Source organism: Nothobranchius furzeri, chromosome 8, assembly GCF_043380555.1.
Source record: "Nothobranchius furzeri strain GRZ-AD chromosome 8, NfurGRZ-RIMD1, whole genome shotgun sequence".
Lineage (NCBI taxonomy): Eukaryota > Metazoa > Chordata > Actinopteri > Cyprinodontiformes > Nothobranchiidae > Nothobranchius > Nothobranchius furzeri.
In genome coordinates, this window is record NC_091748.1 from 56,590,561 (window position 1) to 56,606,657 (window position 16,097).

The 16,097-nt window shown below is 41.6% G+C and overlaps 1 protein-coding gene across 7 annotated transcripts in view; it reads left to right on the forward strand.

Moving 5' to 3' along the window:
• elavl4 (ELAV like neuron-specific RNA binding protein 4) overlaps positions 1-16,097 on the forward strand; it is a 95,753-nt gene that overhangs the window by 67,564 nt on the left and 12,092 nt on the right. For 5 of the 7 annotated variants that reach the window (XM_070554145.1, XM_070554144.1, XM_070554148.1 and 2 more), the window contains one exon: positions 10,947-11,182. In XM_070554145.1, coding sequence (XP_070410246.1) covers positions 10,947-11,182 — 236 coding nt within the window. The remainder of the gene's footprint in view (positions 1-10,946; positions 11,183-16,097) is intronic. The other 2 variants (XM_015971349.3, XM_015971347.3) reach the window with 1 other exon arrangement.

Below are 16,097 nucleotides of genomic sequence, written 5' to 3' on the forward strand. Positions count from 1 at the left end.
AAAAACAAATAAATAACAATTTTGAGTACCTGTCCACTGTAGTGACCATTATGCATCAAAGGGTTAATTATTGTCTTACTATTAAATAGAGAAAAATCCACACAAAATCTCACTATGCACTAATGTGTGCCTGGGTTGACAGCATTTTCAGTAAACATGTTTCTTTAAACAGGAAAAATACTTTACCTGGTAATTATTTAATATAGAGTTCTGTGCCATGGCTATCGCTCATATCATCATGTTTTGCCTCCATTCATCCACATTACTGTTTCTTTAATTACAGGCGTGGTTCACTGTAAACCCATGTTTTAACTGTCATTTCTGATTATAATCAATCACTCTGAGATTTTAATGTAGGCTGAACATGAAAATAGTCTCCTACACCTACCTCCTGCATTAGCTTCTGATAGAAAATAGATGGTGAAACTCCAGGATTTGAAAAATCTAACAGATCTACGTCACACTATCACTTAACATTCATGACCTCGCCCATCTTGTCTCACAACAGGGAAGGCTGCTGTTGGTTTAGCCTCCAGGAAACAGCAGAGAACATCTCTGCTAGTAGAAGCTAACCGTTAGCATTAGGAACCACACAGCAGAACTCTTCAGGCTTGTGTTATTTGTGGAGATAAAACACCCATGTTGCAGAGCAAACAGCCAATCAGAGGCGAAATGTGTAAATATCAGGAAATAAGACCCCAAATGCTGCCGTTTGAAGCTCAGCTATGATCTGACTCCTTTCTGGTTCTTATGACAGGCTCACCAAAGCTCTTTTTCCTTCCGAGTATGCCTTACAAGGCCTTTGCCCCTGCTAGAGACCACTGCAAATGTATTGATTAAATTAGTGAACCACACCTTTTAATTCATAAAAAATAACCCAAGATATTAGGATAAAATCAGGACAAGCTACAAACTGATGTGCAAATCTGTTCTGCCGCAATATTGAAGCAAATTTCCCCAGTTTTTATTTTTTTTTATTTTTGTTTCTTGTAACATCCCGGCTTAGGGGGCAACACCCTTTTGTTGTCTTGCTCTGAGTGCAAAGAAAACAGGAAGAAGCTTTTTTTTTTTTGTTTCCACTGATTTCAAACTCACTGTACTTGATACTTGATACATTTTATTACACACCACTTCTAGGATGACAACTTCTCTCCTGAATACGTAGTCGTTCTCTCCTCCTTCGGCTTAAATAGTGACATTAAAACTGTCTCGCTGCTTTCTGTCTGGCCACGTAGACGAGAACGGAGCAGTCAAGGTAACACAAGCGCTCGCCTTTTTTGCTTGCATGTTTTCATTAGAAATGTAGTCTACTTCAGCTGCAGCCAACACACATTAAACCAGCTACATGCATCAACACACACACACACACACACACACACACACACACACACACACAGAGAGAGAGAGAGAGACAGATGGTTGGAGCTCTGCTCTGACAGAGGCTAAAGCACGGGGCACCTACACTCTTCAAAGTCTCTTCTCCTCTCCTCGTGTTTCTGTTTCAAATGCCATCTGTACGCAGGAACACTAATGTTACTTAAAACAAGGACATTGCTTTCTTTCTGCCTCTAATTAGAAGCCAGCAGGAAGTAGGTTTCTTTTTTCCCTGTGCAGCGTTACACAACATTTGAAAATGTATGCTTGATTTGGTGTTTTTCTGTTATAAAAGACATGAAATGGAGCAGTAAAGTATATGAGAACAACATTTTACTCATACGTTCCCAAGGTCCAGTACATTTTGACTGCGTGGGTTGTTGTAGAGGAATATAGTGCTCTAGATGGATGAAACTGTGTCTGTGCGTCTGAGGAAGAGTCAGGATGCGTGTGTGTTTCATTACCCAGCAGTCGGGTTTCTCACCTCTTCTTTTCCCAGCCTCAGAGGAGCAGTCGTTTCTCTTTGTCAGTCAATCAGTGTTTTGAGAAATGATAGTGGGTTTTAGAGAAATAGGAGCTTTGTTTGGGAAGGAGCGAGCAAGAATCGCAGTGAATCCTTTCATCATCGTCCCTTTTTTCTCTCCTCTCACCTTCTCTCATTTTGTCCTTCCTTACCTCCCATTTCTGCCTGTTCCCTTTTACTATTTTCATCCTAGCCATACCTAAACCCCCTTCCCCGGTTCCCCCACCCCTGACCGAGGGAGCGTGTTATTAGTAAGGCAGACAATGTGCCTGTCGGTGTGTGTTAGAGAGAGATAAGCGCAGGTAGAGAGAGTTACATAAGCCTCTGTTGATTACTGTGGAGAAGGAAGCTAGAAAAAGAGTGAGAAGGGGCAAGAGTGAGTGAGAAAGACAGACTGCTGTACTTTAGTAAGTACATTGTGCTCTAACGCCGCCTCTGAGGCTGGCAGGTTCTTGATAAGTGGGTCCAAAGCTTCCAGGGCTGCTTGACGGAACAGTCAGGATGGGTTGGACTTGCTCGAACAGCCGCAGAGGTTGCAGGTTGGTTGTTGTCACACTGCTAACCAATCTTATGGTTTATTACACTAATGTGGCATGGCTCTAGCGAGATAAACAAACAAATGAGACAACTCTGCAGTCTGAGCTGATTTGTTAGTCACAACTTAGTTAATTATTCTTGAAAGGTGTTTTGCTCTTAGATTCCTTCTCCTTTCTGTCTAAAGCCAGGATCTCGCTGGGTGACACACAGCTTTCAGAGTGGAGTTCAGGAAATATCTCATTACATTCTGAAGGGTTCTCGGTTTCAAAATCTTTCCAAAACAAATATTATCTCTGGATAAAGTAGTCAAAGGTGTCTGAAACCCTTTTCAATTTAGTTTCCATGTATTAGACTGAGTCAGAAACATGGGTCAGCTTTGGGACATTTTAGTGACACAAGAAAGAATAAATTAAGACAATTTGGGTCCAATTCCATACGTTTTCATCCACTTATCCGGAGTCGGGTCACGGCAGCAGCTGCCTAAGCAGGGATGCCCAGACTTCCCTCTCCCCAGCATCATGGGCCAGCTCCTCCGAGAGAATCCTAAGACGTTTCCTGACCAGCTGAGAGACAGAGTCCCTCCAACGTGTCCTGGGTCTTCCTTTAGGTCTTCTCCCAGTTGGACGTGCCAAAAATCCTCACCAGGGAGGCGTCCAGGAGGTATCCTAACCAGATGACTGAGCCACCTCAACTGGCTCCTCTTGATGTGGACTACTCTACTCTGACCCCTCCCAGATGATCGCGCTTGTCCACCATCTGTAAGGGAGAGCCCAGACACCCTTCAGAGAAAACTCATTTTGGCCACTTGTATCCGCAATCTCTTTCTATCGGTCACTACTCTTGACCGTAGGTGAGGGCAGGAAAGTAGATCGACCAGTAAATTGTGAGCTCGCCTTCCGGCTCACCTCCCTCTTCACCACGACAGGCCGGTGCATTGCTGCAGATGCAGCACCAATCCACCTACTGATCTTCTGCTCCAGCTTTCCCTCACTCATGAAAAGACCCAGAAATGCTTTAACTCCTTCACTTGAGGCAAGACCTCGACCCTGACCTGGAGAAGGCATTCTACCCTTTTCAGACTCAAGTTAAAGGTAAATGGTAAATGGCTTGCATTTCTATAGCATCTTCACAGGGTTCTACAACCCCCAAGGCACTTCGCAGTTTCAGTCATTCATTTATTCACACACACATTCACACGCTGGTGGGGATGAACTACAATGTAGCCACAGCTGTCCTCGGGTGCACTGATGGTCCCTCCGACCACCACCAGCAGGCAAGGTGGGTTAAGTGTCTTGCCCAAGGACACAACAGCAGCGGGAGCCAGAATCAATCCTACATCCTTTTGATTAACGGACAACTCGCTCTACCTCCAGAGCTACTGCTACTCTAGTTGTGACATAAAAATGATTTGTTCCATTAAATGCCCTCTTTACCCTGTCGTACATAAAACTGATAAACATGTTAGAAAGCTGCCTTTTGTCAAGCAAAACAAGCATCTCTATTGTCTGTGTTTGTTTACCAAGAACGCAGCTTTTTACTAAAGCTGCCATTGATGAAAGCTCATCTAGGTCTGCCAGCAGCTACAGTTTAACAGAATAAACAGATATTTTCACACACGCCCACATAGGGATTGAACTGGTCATTAAAATATTACTCCAGCACAGACTCTTTTTTTAATCCAAAACAGAAAAATATCAACAATACTCCACCTGCAAACAGCAGATTAATGCTCACGTCACTGGGTCATAACGTTAACAGGATTCTATGGGGGGAAATGCTGCAACCTTTTGAACAAGCTTTACTTGCTTCAGTCACACAAAGGGAGACTTTAAATCAATGCCTCGACATCAGTGCTGCACATGCATGCTCCAAGCTTAATGACAGCTAATTTGACCGAGAACATGAGGCTGCCGACACCAACTCCAGACGGCTCTGTGAGGAGCAGCACAACAGAAAGCACTGGCATGAATGCAAGTGAAGACCATTCATTCATTCTGTCACCTCTAATGTAATAACAAAAATAACACAAGGACAGACAAAAAAACAGAGTGACAGCTCAGAAATGAATGTCAGGGAGTTTGGGGAAACTAAGACTTGTACTGTTTCATTTTGGTTTCCCTGGATGCAGCTGGACACATTTTGTGTTTAAGCAGTGTAGCAACATTCCCTATCAGCACTCCTCTGTTTATCTGATTGTATCAAACCTGCTTCATATCAACCGTTAGAGCCAACCTGCCAATTGCCTGCTCGTTTTAAGCAGCGCTCTCCTCCTTCGTTTCCTGGAATCGTCATTTTCAGAATTTGTATCATCAAAGAAAATAACACCCTCTGAGCTAGCGATGCAGCTGAAAACAGCTAGTTGTGTTAAGGATCTGAATCAAACAGTGAGGCATTTATGAAATTTGCTGTCTGAATGGTGGATGTTGTACAAAAGGACGCTCCTGCCCAGAAACGATCACGCAGCCCAACCTCAGAGCCGCCGTAGTTGTGTTTTCTTTACACCAAACTGTGTAAGTGCTAAAAGAGAAACCAGACTGTTCTCTACCTGATGAACTTCAGCAGACATGAGAAAATAAGATTAGACTGTTTAGAAGGAGAAACAAATGATGCAAGCCATGTTGTCGTTCTTTTTTAAAACACAGAAACGGTTTTGTTACCTGTTATTGACGCTACAGTTTCGCCGACGGCTGCCGGCTTCTTCAGGCTGACGCTGATGGTGGCGCGTCACTTCCTTCTCCGTTTATCTGCGGGCAGCAGAGGACGTTGTCGCCCTCTACTGCCCGCTCTCCCCTCTCCGACGATGCAGTCCCATGGGTGGTCCAGCGTGTAAACTCCGTCGTCCCTGTTCATGGTCCCACATCCACATAGGGCAGTAGAGGGCGACAACGTCCTCTGCTGCCCGCAGATAAACGGAGAAGGAAGTGACGCGCCACCATCAGCGTCAGCCTGAAGAAGCCGGCAGCCGTTGGCGAAACTGTAGCGTCAATAACAGGTAACAAAACCGTTTCTGTGTTTTAAAAAAGAACGACAACATGGAATTAGAAATAACGCACAGCAAGAACACACCTAAGATGATGCAAGCTGTCTTCACCTAAACAGATAGTGCAGTACAGTGAACATAAATTTAATCAATTTGGCTCACAAACAATTAAAGGTGTGGTTTACTAGTTTATTCAATTTGCTGAGTTCTCTAATGTAAATCATTACCTTACGAGTCATTTTTTTAAAAAAAGCTATGATGCTCCTTTTTTGAGATACAGAGGTTTGCTGGTGCAGAGGTGAACTGAAAACGCACGAGAACGCCTTCATCCATGTTGCAAAAACACCATCACCAAGACACACTCTGCTCTCTCTCTTCGCTGCAAAATTAAAAGGCTTCATGTGGGCCAAGATGGGCGAGGCCATGGATGATCCAGCTGGTTAGCTACAGCTAACACCTGTGAAACATTTAACTTGAGACAACATTTAGTCTTGTTTTAGACAGCTTTATTGTCATTTTGATACATTTTCTGCTTCACAATTACAGTAACTACTTCATGTTATTTAATTTAAATAATCACGCACAATTCTTTTTAACATTAAACATTTATAGGCAGTGATTTACAAGTTAAATCACAATAAAAACCTTCTCAACTACAAATGCAAAAAGACAAGAGCAGAAAATACATTTTAAAAATAAAGAATGGTGATAATCATCTATGACAGAAGACTGCTAATGACAATATTTGTTGATCTTTGTGAACTAAAACCTGTTCAATATTGATGTATAGACTTTAAACAATTACTGTTTGTCTGGTGTTTGTCATGAAAGAAACATTAAATTAGTTTTAATGATCCAACATTATGTTTCCATGAATCTATTTTAATGATTCCAAATGTTATAATTTGAAAAATGCATAGATGCTTGTGAGTGGATTCAGTTATAGTTTGTTCCTTGCTTAGATCACTCAGTTCCTTAAAATTCTGCTGGAAAACATCACAAACAGGAGCAGATAGCACACACACACACACTTATGTTGTGACCCAAAGAGGTACTGTTCAGCATCAAGTGAAGAAAGTTGAGGTGTACTGAAGAGCATCTGAGAAAGTGTATAATTTTGTGCTGTGCAAGTGCACGTGTGTGTGTGTGTGTGTGTGTGTGTGTGTGTGTGTGTGTGTGTGTGTGTGTGTGTGTGTGTGCACGTGTGTGTGTGTGTGTGTGTGTGTGTGTGTGTGTGTGTGTGTGCACATGTGTGTGTGTGTGTGTGTGTGTGTGTGTGTGTGTGTGTGTGTGTGTGTGTGTGTGTGTGTGTGTGTGTGTGTGTGTGTGTGTTGGGTCTTTATCTGTATGCCAGGCATTTATCTGAAGGGCCTCCAGCAAGAGCCAGCTTAGGAGGAGCTCAAGGCCAAACAAGTGCAAGGATTAAAGGACGAAATAGAGTCCTCTCCTCTGTCTCATCGTGGAGGAGGACGAGAATGAGCAGCCCTCTTCACTTTCTTTGCTAACACTGAGGTGCCCTTGAGCAAGCTCTTAGAGTCTTCAAGTGTCTGTCTGCACCAAGCTATACTGAAATGAGTCTGACTTCACACATCAAGCAGGTGAATGCTACCAGTTGTTTGTAGGAATTTTACAAACCACCAATATTCATTGACACCAGATTGAATAGCTAAAACAAAAGCCTCAGAGACAAAACGATGACCCACAGTTTACCTCCAACACTCCATCATGAAATAAAAAATGACCGAAGCAGTCGGCGGATGCTGTTTATACCGTGTAGATCTCAGCAAGAGCATTGTTTTGTTTCTTTTATTAATTTGCCTGGGACTGACTAATTAAAGACCACACAACACAAATAGGTGAGGAAGACTTGTGAAACCAGTCATGGGGTTTGGATATAGAGAAGGACTAAATTATATACAACACTAATTAATGAGATAATTTAGCAGACAGAAGAAAAATGCTGTGGTTCAGTTCTGGTGGTCGGTGAAGATGTGATTTCACACTCAAACCCAACAAACAGAGCAGAAGGAAGAGTTCTGCTTTTGGTGCTGCTGCATGAAGAAACAAATGAACACCATTTTAAGTGATTAAAGGCCTTTTACAGTGTTGACAGCTAAAAAATCAGCTCCCACAGAGTGTATGAAACAGGTGAGAACACTAAGAAAACAGCAAATAAGCTCTGCGACTAAGCAAAGGGTGCAACTATGTAACAAATGAAACACTTATTCAGAAATCTGGTGTAAAATTTGATTTCTGCATTTTGCATACAACTATGTCTTTCTGTGGAGCTTGAGATGTTTTGATTTCTTGGAAGGAACAATTGGTTTGTACAGATGCTGCTTCGGTTAAAGCCTCCATGTTGCGCCACCGTGTTACATTGTAATGCACAAACTGAACCTCGACTTTAAATTAAATGCTGCATAAACTTTTATAGTTTTCACCATCTTCCCTACTTGTTAATAGGAGTTTAAAGGTGGTTCACAGAAAAACATTTTTAATAATTATTTCTGATTATAATCAGTCACTGAGAGTTTTTCATGCAGGCTGAACATTAAAATAGTCTCCTGCACCAAACTGCTGCATTTGTTTCTGAAAGAAAATAGACGGTGAAACTCAAGGACTCGAAAATCCTCATAGATCTATATCACACTGTCAGTTAGCATTCATGGACACACCATTCTTGACTCACAATGGGGAAGGCTGTTGTTGATTTAGGGTCCGGGAAACAGCAGATAACTTCCCAACTAGTAGAAGCTAACCGTTAGCAATAGCAACTCCCCCACACAGCAGAACTTCTCCAGCCTTGTGTTATTTGTGGAGATAAAACTCCAACGTTACAGAGCAAAGTGAATCAGTGGTAGAGTCTCTTTGTTTTAGTCAATCAGAGGTGAGATGTCAAAATATCAGGATTTAAGACTCCAATTTCTGCCTTCTGAGGCTGCTTTCTCCTCCAGCTGACTTATACTTCCTGATTCAGATGCATCTGAGCTTTTTTCCCCTCCAGAGTACAATTTACACAGCATTTATTCCTACTAGAGACCACTGAAAATTAATTGATTAAATGCGTGTTCCACACCTTTAAGGAGCAGATTTCCAGCCAACAAGAGTAAATTCCACACACTTCTAGTTTCAAACCCACAATGTGATGCATCCACCTGAACCAATCCTCATGTAACCCTCTTACCTCTATTAAGGTAGCGCGACTCGGGTTGCGAAAGACCAAAGTCACCGATTCTTGTCATGTGTCTTGCCCATGTATGTCTGATCTCTGAATTGTGTGTACTGAAACTCTAATTCACCTCTGGGATTAATAAAGGATTGATTGATTGATTGATTGATTGATTGATTATAATGAGATTACACAAAACAATGTTTTTTGTTAGGTTTTTTTTGTTGGGGTGAGGTGGATGAATCCAAAAATAGTAGGAAGTTAATCACCACGTGTAAAGCCAGACTAGACGAAGGGTAAGACATTTTTAATTAATGATTTGGCTTTCAAAGAATGTTTTATTTTTATTTTTTCATGATGCAGCTTGGCTGGATATTAAATAACCTTGTGTTGCCTGTGTCCCGCTGAGAAAACGAGAACAAAAGATGGTGAGCTGGTCAAGGTGCTTCTGTAAATAAGAATTCAGGCGAACGAGCACCATGAGACAAGCCAACAGGAAGTGTGTGTATAAAAAAGAAATGGGGAGAGGGATGGCATGTACAAAAATGTGGACTAACAATAAGGGGGAGCTTTTTAAGAGTGAGAAAGCGACTGCCCACAATGATGCCTCAAACATAACATTCCCTTCTTTCTTACTGCCTTTCTTTTATTCTGCCTCAGTCACACAGACTTGCCTGTGTGCACACAGTATTATGTAAATAGTCTCTTCGGCAGAGTGCTGCTGCTGAACGAGCATCCTCAGGGCTATCCAAGCAGCCTCATTAAAAAGAGGCACAGCATCCATTAATAGATACCAGCACACATGTACACATATGCACGCACACATGCATGCATAGGCAGTCAATAAAACACACAAAGCATTCGTAGACACCAATAAAAGACCTCCCGGGAAGCACATCTCTAAATGTTCCTCTTAGGTGGTAGTCAAAAAAATAAAATGTCTCCAAGGAAACGGCTCAAATGTCACTGAGAACAATGCATGAAGAGGATGTGGTGACTGTGACTGTAGAGTAGAAGAAAAGAATGGACAATGTGGCTCAAAACCCAGGATTTAGCCTATAACTAGTCTGTTACTGGTGTTGTACTTAAATAAAGACTGCAGACTTTATTTATCCTGTCTGCTGAAGGTGTTAATACTTTTTAAAGGCTAGACCTTAATAGAAGACATCATTTAAAACTTGCAGCACGACCACTAAGGCTTCTTCTTTACTCTTTACACATTTACTTGTTAAACTGTGATTAAGTCAAAGTTTCAGTGCTTGTCTCCCTTCAGAGAAATTTACTTTGGATAGATGGTTTACAGTGTACCACAATGCTTCACTCATCCAAGCCCCCCCCCCCCCCCCCTTCACTGTTTTAACGTCCAGGAAACAGGAGAAATGGTCTTGGCTAATAGAAGCTAACCGTTAGCCTTAGCAACTCCACCACAAAGCAAAACTTTTCCAATATTGTGTTATTTGTGGAGATTAAACTTTAATGTCACAAAGCAAATGAGGTCAGTGGTAGAGTCGTGTTGCTATTAGTCAATCAGATATCTCAACCCAAATATCAGGAAGTAAGACTCCAAATTAGGCCGTCTGAAGCTCAACTCTGATTCCAAAACAAGTGCACCCAGACTGTTTGTACCCAGAGTTCAACTTTCAAGGCAATCATTTCCAGAGACCACTGAAAATGTACTGGTAAAATGACTGAACCACATAGGTAAAACTGACCATGGCAAGCTTTATTTGTTTTGTTTTTTAGGAGAACTTCCTTTTGGGAAAGGTTATATTTAGGCCTCCCCTCTGATTTGTTGGATAAGCATGCAATTTATTTTTAGGTTAATTTGTGAATGTTGATGCTTTTTTTTTTAATTTACAGCATACATTTTTAAGTCAGAACACAAGGTGTGAAAGAGTTATTTATCAACCTGATACATGTCTGATGGCATTTATTTTTCTATGATTTTCTGAGCTAGAGAAACTAGGGAGCTTCCTGGAAGGGAAAAAAACTTAAAGGCTTTTTCTGGTTATATGTGCACAACAAAGATGGAGTAATACCTAGCTGGCTGGTGGGACATGAAGGAAAGTCAAACTGTAATTCTTGAATGATCTGCTGTTGTATGACTATCTTCTCACCAATGTTTACAAGATTTTTCTCACTGCACTTACATGTTGTATGACAACATTTGCACCAGTAACTATGCAGTTTAATTGTTTCTGTTTGTCCCTGCTCAGCTCCGTTACAAGCCATTTCCATCACACAAGAAAGTCCAACGTTCAACCTAAACAAACACTTTTACTGATTCTTCTGACACTGAAACTGCAGAAGTTCTATGTAAAACCTGTAAAGTAAAAAGGGGCCTCTGTTTTTTGTGATCTGCTGGCCCCGCAGGCGGCTCCCGAGGTGTGGGATTCATCCGCTTTGATAAGAGGATAGAAGCTGAGGAGGCCATCAAGGGTCTGAACGGTCAGAAGCCATCGGGGGCCGCCGAGCCCATCACGGTCAAGTTTGCCAACAACCCCAGTCAGAAGACCAGCCAAGCCCTTCTGTCACAACTCTACCAGTCCCCCAATCGCCGGTACCCCGGCCCGCTTCATCACCAGGCTCAGAGGTTCAGGTGAGTACAGCGGTTTAGTCACCACATTTACTAAGATCACAAAGAAGCATGTCAAATGGGGGAGATCTGAATTTTCTCAAACAAATTTGAGTTGAGGCTCACTGATTTTTAAGCAGTCCTGCTGACATTAGTTATCTTTAAATACCAAGAATAAGCAGCTTTACTTTTTTAGGCCAAGTTGTGAAATGAGGATCCATTTCACATGCACATGGCTGCAAAAGTTATTCTCAGTCTACCTCTTTCTGCCTGTAATATTATTAAATGACCCAGATGAACCAACTTGATGGATGAAGACGTTTTATTTCAGCAGTTTTTTTTTTTTTTTTTTTTTTGCTTTTTTTTACAACAGCTCTATTACTTTTTCAACAATAAAACCCAAAAGATCCAGCCCTGAGCACATAACCGTAAAGGAGCAGTAATTAGAACTCCCATGCTGAATTTTGTTACAAGGAACTCAAAGTGCTTTTATTATGTGCAGATGTACAGATACTTTATTTTGCTGACAAATGCAAAGGATATTTTTACTGCTCCAAAGTCAAAACACAAGCAAGAGTCCTCTGAAGCAAAGTTAACTCGTTTAAGGAGATGGCTTAACAAAGATTAGCAACAATGGTGCTGTTTTTAGGCCGTTTCTGTCTCCATTAGGCCCGTTTCCACTTTTGGAACTTAAGGGTAATTTTATCGGTACAATGTCTCCATTTCACCGTACCACTTAAGGGACCAACCAACCACCTGAACTGGGGTATGAGCTCAGAAATGGCCCAGTAGAGTTGCTGGGCAGAACTGGTGATTAATTTGTGCTGATTGGTTCTAACTCAGTAGGAAATTATTGCCAAAACAATCGGTATAATTTAAATTGGAAGAGTTGCTGGTTGTCAGGAGAGATGGGACTGAGGGCAGCAGGGAGTTCAACAGTGGCATATGTCACAACCCAAGAGACTAGCGTTGGTTGTGGCTGACACGCGGTTAATATAGGAACGTCTGCATGAAGCTCGAATAGAAACGAGGTCGTACTTGCGTTCCAAAGTAAGAAAGGTTGGCTTAGTGGTTGATGTCAGAGTTGAAGAATAGAGCTGGTCAGCTCGGGTACTCGTAGCTCGATTCCAAAGAAGCAATGACTGAGTGGAAACAGAAGTGGTTTACTTCCGTGCATAGGCAATGGTGACCATGTAGTCGGGATGTCCAGTGTAAGGGATGCTGGGAAGTAGGGTTCCAGGCATCGGTTCCGCGTCCAGGAGGATGCTGGCAGGTGGATGACATGCCACTGATGAAGCAGAGTGGAAGGAAAAGAAAATGAGCTGTGTTCACTTTGTTTTAAAAATTGCCGTTTCTAAACTCCCAACGCTGAAAAATATGGCAGAAATAATTCATAATGCCGTTGTTATTAGTGCACCTTATGAAACAGCACTTTGTCTGGTCATCAAACACAGCTTTTAAGTGACACAACCACTCTCCCAGTCTTCCAATTGGATTAAATTACAACATACTTCGACAGAATAAAACTTTTAGTTTCTCCGGATGCCTTTTTGTGCTCATCACCGACGTCCTATGCTGAAATGTTTGAGAGAAGCGTTTGAGAAGCTCTTGAAAGGGCTGATGGAGACAACAACGGAGAGGACGAGCCATCTTTTTTTCCCAATGTCACCTTCCACCCTCCCAGAAATTTCCCAGGACTCCTTTAGTGGAAACAAATCTACTGTGACCTTAACTGGGGACATCTTTAAACTGGGACCAGTGGCAGCTCCTACTTATCAGCTCCTTTTCAATCAATCAATCAATTACTCAATCAATCTTTATTTGTATAACACCTTCCACTGCCTTTGCAGAGCCCAAGGCACTGAACATAAAATACAACATACAGACATGAAAGTGCCGTACAAAATGTAAACAAGGAGCATAAAAGCATACAACCAGGTCACATAAAGGCCAAACGATAAAAATGAGTCTTCTAACGACTCTTAAAAACCTGAGGCAAAGGTGAAAGTTTAATATCAAGTGGAAGCTCATCCCAGAGAGAAGGAGCCAAGACAGAGAAAGCCTGATCACCTCTAGACCTGCACCTAGTTTGTGGGACAATCAGTAGCTCCAGATCAGCCAAACAATCAGGCATTTAAGAAAGCAAATCACAAAATTAAGACTAGGTTTGGGATCTCCCCTTTCATTGTAATTGCTTTATTGTGTGTGTAGAAGACTTAAATAGTGCCAAATAGCATCATCTCACAAGGCTGTTAGAAATTAGATTTAATGAAATAAGCTCAAATTACAGCTACAAGTGATTCGTTCCTAAAATTTACTGCAATAACTCCCAGTCAGCATGCTTGCTCTAACCAACAGGCCTGATTCAGAAACTATTTGCATCAAAATTCTATTTATATGTTGTTCAAACAGAGGATATAACGCCTACACACGTAGAGAGCGTGACTCATCAAATTGTCTGTGTCACAACAGCGAGGCACCTTTATTCCACTCTTGCAAACGCTCATTTTGGCCAAATATGTCCTCTGATTGAAAAACAGCTGAGAGCCCCGCACCTGGTGCAGGTGTTGGACAAACCGGTGAGCGTTCTCTGGGCGGTTCGGCCCAGATCAAAGAGGAACTGTTCATAAGAGACTGTGGGGTTCTGTCGTTCACAACTACGTCTGTCCCCTCATTTCATCCCACTGCCATCGTGTCAGTACCTCTCAGCAAAAAGCATGAATTAGGATTAAAATGCGTAGGCAATAAAAATTTTAATTTGAATAATTAATAAGAATTTTAAATTGCAGCTAATATTGTCAAGCTTATAATGAACAATAATTATGCAGCAGTTTGCAGAAGCCATATTTCTAAGAGAATGTCTGCCAATTTTTTAGTAAACGAGCCTCAACAATACAGGCTGAAATTATTTAGCACATTTGACATCTTTAATTGAATAAAATTAGGTTAAAATTGCTGTAATTTGGATTTGATTAGTACCCAAAACAATTGTAATAGATGTTTTTGCACAGATTAATAATCTTCACACCAAGACAGGATTGCAAGCTTTGTTGAGCTGATTCACACAGACTGTATAAATGACATTTATAGTGATCTCATCACCCACTAATGATAGATAAAGTCTCATTTTAGCATAAATGTTGAGAATCTGTAGAAATTGTTTGGACATTTGGCATCGTTCTCATTTCAGCTAAGCAATCGACACACACCAGATCCAGGTACTTTTCTGTACTACTCTCCACCATCAGACCCAATGAGATTATTTTGAGAATCAGGCACAGAATATGTGCTTATATAATTTCCCAACTCTTACAATAGTGCTAAACCAGTCGCGATGTTTACTCTCCGTCAAAGTCAGAGCTTGGAAGGTATTTTTCCTCTTCCTCCACTTCCCTGGTGTGACACCTGAGCAATCTAGCAGGGCTGTGTGTCTGTGATACGCCAAGCCAATTTACAGGCTCCGCAGGAGAGCTGTCACTTCTCATCACAACTCACAACCGCAGGACACTTCCTCACTGCGTCCTCCGCTCCTGAGCCCGTCGCTGAAACCTCGACACTTTAGAAGTTATAAACGTTCTGATGAGCTCAGCTCTTTTTGCTTTTAACACTGAAATTGTATTAAAGTACAAAATAATTTACAGTTTTCTTTGTTGTAATCAGTTTATCTCTAATAGGATAAGTTTACTCTGTACCACAATATTAGTGAGTTTCAGGTCACACTTTAGTCCCTACAGTCCCGCAGCTCTTTTAGGACACTTAATAGTTAACAATATTGAGACTGTTAAAAACAGGGACCCTTTGTTTATTGTTTAATAATGCACTAAGTAACGGTAATAAAAGGATCCTTATCGCAAAGTGTTACCGAAAACTTTTTTCATTGCTTTGTTTCTTTGCCAATAAATAGTAAGTCTCTCCCAAATCAACTTTTTTTTTGCTGGTAAACTTTATCGATGAGTGTCTAATGATGCTGTAGACAGGTGTTGTTGTCATTTTTGCATTTTAGTGCATCTTATTTAAAACATAAATATAAATGTAGCGCCCTCTTCAGCTTCAAAGTCTGCTCTACATCTGAACTGGAATCAGCCATTACTGTTGGCTAACGCCTACTGCACACTGGAAGCAAAAGCGCCACTGAACGGCAGCGGAACGGTTTACTCGCGACAACCACTGTACTGAAGTGCACACCGGGAGAGTCTCAGCAGCAATGCTCCTTGCTCGACTTGCGAGATCAAACAATCCCTCGAGACCTTGAATATTACGGTTTGTTTGTGCAATCCGCCATTGAACCAAAAAGAAGTAAATCACGTGTTATCGCTGTTTGACATCATATATGATGTTGTTCCTCTCCACCGCCAGGATTAAAGCCATGAAAACACACCACTGCACATCTGGAATGATGCTGTGAGTAACTAAGCTGTTAGGTCACACATAAGCTTCATGTATATGAAACTACACCACTGCAACACTTTTATTTTGAAAATTACCAGGGATTTTACACTGAAACCGTGTACGATTTCCTGTCTAGCCCTATGTCGATTTTGGTAATTGACGCATTCCAGAAGCAGCTCGCAGAAAAAATAGAACCCAATCCTATTTTTAGTGGCACGGCATGCCGCTTCTGAAAATTGCCGCGTCACGGCTGGTTTGACACACTCCATAGATTATAATGAATTCTATTAGAAGCGGCGCCGTTTCGCTGCTGTTCCGCACCACTTTTGCTTCCGGTGTGCAGTAGTGGTGAGCTGGTATCATCTATATGGGCAGTTTTTCTGTCAGACACTGCCACAGCACCACTCCCTCTGTCCGCCAGACAATCAAACAGGAAGTGTGGGTAGAGTCAGACTCTGGTAGGGGGTGACTTGCTCTTTAAAGAGTTAAAGTGAAATGAAAGTGATTTCTATAAAGTAGTGTGTATAAGACCCACAGGGGTAAAATGCCT